At 57.7% G+C, this 7,398-nt stretch overlaps 1 protein-coding gene across 1 annotated transcript; it reads right to left on the reverse strand.

Moving 5' to 3' along the window:
• Nucleotides 1-953: 953 nt before the first annotated feature.
• ETH_00017715 (cardiolipin synthase, putative) lies at nucleotides 954-6,574 on the reverse strand (the record flags this gene model as incomplete). The annotated part of the gene is made up of 10 exons (XM_013374466.1): nucleotides 954-1,081; nucleotides 1,362-1,549; nucleotides 1,936-2,426; nucleotides 2,932-3,105; nucleotides 3,370-3,438; nucleotides 4,313-4,464; nucleotides 4,893-5,154; nucleotides 5,493-5,656; nucleotides 5,861-5,945; nucleotides 6,155-6,574. The coding sequence occupies 10 exons, from the start codon at nucleotides 6,572-6,574 to the stop codon at nucleotides 954-956; spliced, it is 2,133 nt and encodes a 710-aa protein (XP_013229920.1).
• Between the last annotated feature and the right edge of the window lie 824 nt (nucleotides 6,575-7,398).

Here is a 7,398-nt window from a genome sequence, read left to right on the forward strand (position 1 = left end):
CAGCAGCAGCAGCAGCAGCAGCAGCAGCAAGCCCCCACGCAGCGAATTAAATATGTCTGCACACCGGAACTCCATGTTGCATGCGTTTGTGTCTTTTTTTCGGCTTTTCTTCAATAGAGGCCGCGATAAAAAATCCAATTAAAGGCAACTGAGGCTTACAGAAACCCCAAACTTTGCATTAGGGGGGCCCCCTAGTGGGTCCCCCATAGGGGCCCTTTGAGTCATGACTCAAAGGGGCCCCCCAACAGATGTAATTAGATAGCAGAGACTCCGTAGGCTCCTGATGGGGGTCCCCCAAGTGCCCTTGGGGGCCCCCCTCTTTGCCCTCCGGGCCCCCCTGGGGGCCCCCCAGGAGGCGCTGAAAGCCCCCAAGGGCCCCCAGGGGCCCCCAGGGGCCTCCAGAGGATTAGAGGGGCTCCCAAGGGGCCCCTAAGCTTGTTGAGGGCTTCTTGAGCAGCAGGTGACCCTGTGGGGCCCCACATTAGGCAAATAAAGGGGCCCCCCTGGCTAATAGAACCAAAGGGTACCTCTCTGGAGGCCCCCTAAGGGCCTGGAGGGGGCCCCTTCAAGGCACTCTACGGGCCCCCAGGGACCCTCAAAAAACCACTTGAGGGGCCCCCATGGGGGATCCTAAAAGGGTATGTGTATAGGGCCCTCCTGGGGGCCCCACAGGAGGCCCCAAAGAGGGTCCTATAAGGTGCTCCTGCCCTGCAGGGGGCCCCTCATGGGGGTCCCCTAGGGGGTCCCTAGAAGGGCCCCCAGGGGCCCCTGTAGGTACCCAGGGAATGACCTAAGTAGGAATTAGTACGCAGGAAAAGCCTCACAGAGGGGCCCCTCAAGTGGAACCCCCAATGTGGGGGCCCCGAAGGGCCCCCCGGACGTGTGCTGCTGCTGCTGCTGCTGCTGCTGCTGCTGCTGCTGCTGCTGCTGCTGCTGCTGCTGCTGCTGCTGGTTCAGGCCCCCGAGAGAATTGCTGCAGCAACTGCCGGCAGCAAGCTGCTGCGTGTGTTTTGCTGCTCAATGGACTTGGCAAGAGTCTCTTTGTCTCTTTCGCTGAAGAGTCCGTCGAAGAGGTTTTTGCCTGCAGCACAAGGGTTTGAGCCCGAGGGTTTAGGGTTTAGAAGGGTTTGGGGCCTCCAGGTTTTAAAATGGAGGGGTCCAAGAGCCCCTTGCTAGGGTTTAGGGTTTAGGATTTGGTGAGGAGGCCTGTTTAGGTAGGCGCGTGGATGTGGTTGCTGCACTGAGGGTTTAGGGTTTAGGGTTTAGGGTTGAAGGAGTAGGGCCGCCTGCGCAGCGCCGGACGAGCAGCAGCGCGAGGCCGTTGAGGGTTTAGGGTTTAGGGTTTAGGGTTTAGGGTTTGCCTGTGAACTTGAGGATTTGGTAAGCTGCGAAGCAAATGAGCTGCTTGAGGGGCCCCAGGGCCCTCCAAGTCTCGAGGTAAAACCCTGAAAAGTCTTTTTGCTGCTGCTCTTGTGCTGCAGCTAGCTGGCTAGCTAAAGGGGGGTGCAGCACAGCAGCACAAACCTCCAGGTTACGCCGCGCGGAAAACCTGCAGCAGCAGCAGCAGCAGCAGCAGCAGCAGCAGCAGCACAGTTCCGCTTTTCTTTCCTGCTGCAGGGGTTCGCTGCTGCTCCAAGCAGCAGCACGAACCCAAGAAGGCCCAAACTGAGACACACCGAAGCAGCAGCAGCAGCAAAGCAGCAGCAGCAGCAGAGCAGCAAAGCAACAGCAAAGCAACAGCAGCGGAGCAGCAGCAGCAGCGCAGCAAAGCAGCAGCAGCGAGGCAGCACAGCAGCAGCTGCAGCGCCAGCAGCGGCACCCAAGCCGCAGCAGCAGCAGCAGCACCAGAGCAGCAGCAGCGCCAGCAGCGGCACCCAAGCAGCAGCAACAGCACCAGCACCAGAGCAGCAGCAGCAGCTGCAGCAGCAGCAGCACCTGTCGAAGTTGAAGGAACCCACGGAAGCCCACAAACGGTCCGCCACAAGGTTCTTTGCATGATAATGTTTTTTTTTGGAAAAGCAAATTTGGAGTTGTCCCTGCAGCAGCTGGGGTGTATCTCCACCTCGCAGGTGCAGCAGCAGCCGCAGCAGCCGGCCCGGCTGCGCCCCCCACGCCGCCGGAGCCGCCTGCTGCTGCTGCTCCTGCTGCTGCTGCTGCTGCTGCTGCGCGTCTTCGTGCTGCGGCGCGTGCTGCTGCTGCTGCGGGGCTGCAGCAGCGCCGCCGAAGAAAGGCAGCTGCTGACGCAGCCGAGACAGCTGAGCCCAGGGGGGCACAAGGCCAGGCGCTGCTGCTGCTGCTGCTGTTGCTGGTGCTGCTGCTGCTGCTGCCGTGTCCGCCTCCTGCTGCTGCTGCTGCTGCTCCAAAGTTGCTGCAGTTGCCCGCAGCAACAGCCAGTCCCTCAGCGGACGAGACCGCTCTCTCGCCAGCTGCAGCTCACAGCAAACGCACACGCAACGAAACAGCTGCAGCAGCAGCAGCAGCAGCAACAGAGCTGCAGCAGCAGCAACAGAGCTGCAGCAGCAGCAGCAGCAGCCGTCGCACTAACAGCGCCGCAGCAGCAGCAAGGGCCGCAGTAACAGAGCAGCAGCAGCAGCAGCGGCAGTAACAGTGCAGCAGCAACTGCAGCTGCAGCAGCAGTTCTGCAGCAGCAGCAGCAGCAGCAGCAGTTGCTGCCGCCCACAAGACTGAGCCCGCATGCCTTTTGTCCCGCTAGCCCCAGCTGGGCCCCCTTTCCAAACCCTAAACCCTAAACCCTTACCCCAAAACCGTAACGCCTAGTTCTTGAACCGTAAACCCTAAACCCTAGCCCCTAAACCCTAGCCCCTAAACCCCATCCCGTAAACCCTACCCCTAAACCCCACCCCCTAACCCCACCCCACACCCCGTACCCCGTAAACCCTAAACCCTAAACCCTAAACCCTAAACCCTCACGAGGAGTTTGTGGGCGAGGTAGGTGGTGGCGGGGACGTCGCACCAGACGTCGCTGTCTCCGGAGAGCAGCAGCAGCAAATCTGTGTGTCTCTCTTTGATTTGCTGCAGCAGTGCGCGCCGCAGGAAGCCTGGGGGGAGGAAGTACGCAGTCCCCAGGTGCAGCGAGCAGCACGCCTGCAAACCCTAAACCCTAAACCCTAAACCCTAAACCCTAAACCCCGGCCCCGCGTCCTCCCCGGCCAGCGCCGCCGGCGCAAGCGGCGGGAAGAGTGGAGGCACGCAAACGGCAGCGGCAGCAGCAACAACAGCGAAAGCAGCAGCAGCAGCAGCAACAGCAGCAGCAGCAACAGCAGCAACAGCAGCAGCAGCAACAGCAGCAGCAGCAACAGTAGCAGCAGCAGCAGCAGCAACGGTAGCAGCAGCAGCAGCAGCGCCCACCGTCTGTATGGCCTGACGGAGAACCTCCTGAATGCAACGGCGGCGTTTGGGGACATCACTCTCTAGCACCTAAGTAGAAACCCTAAACCCTAAACCCTAAACCCTAAACTCTTAAGTACTGCAGCAGCCAGTGTGCAAGCGATGATGCTCCAGTATTGACCGAATCAGCAACAGCAGCAGCAGAGCCAGCAACAGCGAAGCAGCAGCAGCAACAAATACAAGCAGCAGCAGCAGGCACACGAGCAGCACAGCTCAAGCAGCAGCAGCAGCAACAGCAGCAGCAGCAACAGCCGCAGCAGCAACAGCAGCAGCAGCAGCAGCAGCAGCAGAGCGTGCGCTTGCCTGTACAAGAGCGCCCTCATCATTTGGGGAGGAGACGCAGCCGCAGCACCAGAAGGGATCAAGCTGCAGAAGCAGCAGCAGCAGCAGCAACAGCAGCAACAGCAGCAGCAGCAACACGAAGAGCAGCAGCAGCAAATACCCGAAAAAAGAGTAAAAGAAGACAATCCGGCAGTAAGAGAAAAGCAGCACTAAGGGACGAAAAGAATTTAAAGCAGACAAACACGCAAGCAAACCCTAAACCCTAAACCCTAAACCCTCAACAAGCGCATAGCCAAAGCCAGAAAGAAGAAAAAACATAAAGGCAAACACAAATGAAGCAGATGGTGATTTAGGGTGTAGGGTTTAGGGTTGAGGGTTTAGAAGCTGAGGCAAGAGAAGACTGGAGGCCAAGTCCATGAAACAAAACACGAGGGTTTAGGGTTTAGAATTAGGATTTAGGGTTTAGTGTTCAGCAGCTGAGGCCCCAAAACCCTAAACCCTAAACCCTAGGCTCTAAACCCCAAAAGCTGAGCCAAGACCCTGCGCCGCAAACCCTAAACCCTGGGCCTTAAGCCCCAAACCTTAAACCCTAAACCCTAAACCCTAAACCCTAAACCCTAACCTGCTGCAGCTGCGCTGCTGCCTTGTCAGCTAGGGTTTGAGCTTTTGCTGCTTCCAAAGAACCAACAAAAACTTTTCCCAAATCAGCAGCAGCAGGGCCCCACAGTCTTGCATGCAAATCTAAGAAGCGGCCAGTGCCCCCGTTTGCAGGGCCTGCTCACAAACCCTAAACCCTAAACCCTAAACCCTAAGCCCTGGGCCTCACACGGGAAGAACGCGGGATGCCTCCCCAGGCCTGCAGCCGCCTGCCTAGGGGACAGCGACAGTTGCTACTGCAGCAGCAGCAGCAGCAAGGGCAGCGGCAGCAGCAGCAGCACGACTAGAGGCTCAGGAAGCAGCAGCAACGAAAACCACAGTACTGCCACCGAGAGAAGCAGCAGCAGCAGCAGCAGCAGCAGCACCGCCTAACTAGCCGCAGCAGTAGCAACGGGGGCAGGATTTAGGCAGCAACAACAGCAGCAGCAGCAGCAGCAGCACTAAATTTGCTGCAGCAGCAGCACTTAGCCAGCAAAAGCCACGGCATTCAACTAGCAACAGCAGCAGCAGCAGCAGCAACAGCAGCAGCAGCAGCAGCAGCAAACCTGTGGAGCCTTCTGAAACATTAAAGGACCCCACAAAAGCTTCTCTTCCATCAACCACAAGTGTCTTTCGGTGATTGCGAAAAGCCAAAGAGCCCGCGCGCACTGCGTGCAGCTGCCCCAGGTCTGCTGCTGCTGCTGCTGCTGCTGCAGCAGCAGCAGGGGCGTAGAACCCCTGAGGCAGCGGCGGGTTAAAAATCCCCACGTGCACTTTCGCCAGCAGCAACTCCGACAGCCACTTTTGCGAAAAGCCGAAGCTGCCGATCTGCGCACACGCGCACAGCTGCTGCTGCTGCTGCTGCTGCTGCTGCAGTGCTGCTGCTGCAGTGCAGCTGCTGCAACGCTGCTGCTGCAGGGCTGTTGCTGCTGCTACAAGTATCGGATGAAGCTAAACGAAGCACAGCAAATTCGACTGCTGCTGCTGCTGCTGGTCATCGCGGAGGGGGTGGTGCTGCTGCTTATGCAGTGCTGCTGCTGCTGCTGCTGCTGTGTCTGTCACTGCAGCAACCTTTAATCGCACTTTTTCCCTTTCAAGCCTACTTTTTCAACGTGCATACCACAATTCAACGGCTTAGGGTTTAGGGTTTAGGGTTTAGGGATTACGCCGTCGATGAGGAGAATGACTAAGCAGCCCCTTGCTGCTGCTGCTTTCAAAGCTTCCTTAACTGCTGCTGCTGCTCTCGAGCCATCGAAGATGTAACTTTCCATAAACACAAACTGTTCTGCTGCTGCTATGGACTCCAGCATCGCCTGCAGCGTCTCATCTCCTGCAGCAGCAGCAGCAGCAGCAGAGGCAGCAGCTGTGGCAGCAGCAGCAGTGGCAGCGGCAGCAGGGGGAGCCCGCGCAGCAGCAAAACGCTACACATCCCAAAGCTGCAGCAACTAGCAACAAAAATTAAATAAAAACGAGAACAAAAGCTACTGCCTGAATAGCAGCAGCAGCAGCAGCAGCAGCAGCAGCAGCAGCTGACCATCTGTGTAGACCTCTATAAAGTTTCCTCTAGATATTTTCCCGTGCTTTTCGACTGCCTTCAGAAAGCCACTCCACCGCCTCTCCTGCACCCGCACAAACCCTAAACCCTAAACCCTAAACCCTAAACCCTAAACCCTAAACTCTAAACTCTACGCTCCAAAGCAGCACAGCCTCTGTGCCGTAGCCCTATCCACGCCTAGTCAATCCTAAGCCGCACCTTGCAAGAAACACCTCAAAGCTTAGGCTTTAGGGTTTAGGGTTTAGGTTTTAGGATTTAGGGTTTAGGGTTTACCATGAGTTCATAGTCTGTGGGGTGTGGGGGCCGGCCTTTTGCTGCTGCTTCTTTTTCTCTGCTTTCTTTGAGTGTACGTACAGCTCGCCGCAGAATGCGCTGCATGTCTTCCTGGTTGCAGCTGCCGATTTGCTGCTGCTGCTGCTGCTGCTGCTGCTGCTGCTGGGAGGAGGGCCCGAAGAGCCAGCGCCGCAGTCTGCAGCTGCTGCTGGTCTCACTGCTGCGGCTGCTGCCCATGCTGCAGCTGCTGCTGCTGCTGCTGCTGCTGCGCTCGCGGCGGCCGCATATGTAGCACCTGCGGCAGCCAGGGGCGTCGCTGCCAGAAGCAGCAGCAGCATTTGAGCGTGCTGCTGCTGCTGCTGCTGCTGCGGCAGCAGCAGCAGCAGCAGGAATTGTTGGGGCAAGCGAGTGGAGCAGCATTGTGGGGCCTCGCCTCAGCCCCGAAACACTGGGTCCGAAACCCTAAACCCTAAACCCTAAACCCTAAACCCTAAGCCCTCTTCATCGACGCGCATTGTGCAAGAAGCACAAGAAGCGCAACACGCTAGTTTAGGGTTTGGAGCCTGAGGCCTAGGGTCTGGGTGCCTTCATGCAGCCACAGTGCTCGCTTCTGCTCTAGGGTGTAGGGCTTAGGGTTTAGGGTTTAGGGTTTAGGGTTTAGGGTTCGCAGCGCGTCAGCAGCCAACACTAAACCCTCTCCAAAACATCATTAAATCATTCAATACTAATTTGCAAACAAATACATTTATAGAAGGGGCCCCTTTGGGCCACTTTTGGGGCCCCTTGGGGCCCCTGGGGGCCCCCAAGGGGGCCTCTGGGGGCCCGTGGAGGCCCCCTAGGGGCCCCCCACACCAAGAATGGCGTTAACGGCATTTATTTGAAACAAATCAGTTTTGTATTTATTAATTTTACACTTTTTGTTTCAATTTATTTTGAATTTTAATTTCATCTTTTTTATCTGTTGCCGCTGAGTTGACTGACCCCTTCGGAGCTCTGCACGCATGCACTCGGGGCGGGTGGTGGCTAGCTGCAGCTAGCCAGCTGCAGCTAGCTGCAGCTAGCCACCACTCCGCAGCTAGCTGCAGCTCGCTGCAGCTAGCTGTCAAGCCCTGGCTAGCTAGACGGCCACCCAGGGAGGCAGCTAGCCGCCTTCCCCGCTCCCTGGCCAGCTGCCCACTTCACCAGCTACCTAGCTAGCTAGCCAGCTAGCTAGCTAGGTAGCTAGCTATCTAGCTAGCTATCTA

The sequence above is a fragment of the Eimeria tenella genome, genomic scaffold, assembly GCF_000499545.2.
Source record: "Eimeria tenella Houghton genomic scaffold, Eth_scaff206, whole genome shotgun sequence".
Classification (NCBI taxonomy): Eukaryota; Apicomplexa; class Conoidasida; order Eucoccidiorida; family Eimeriidae; genus Eimeria; species Eimeria tenella.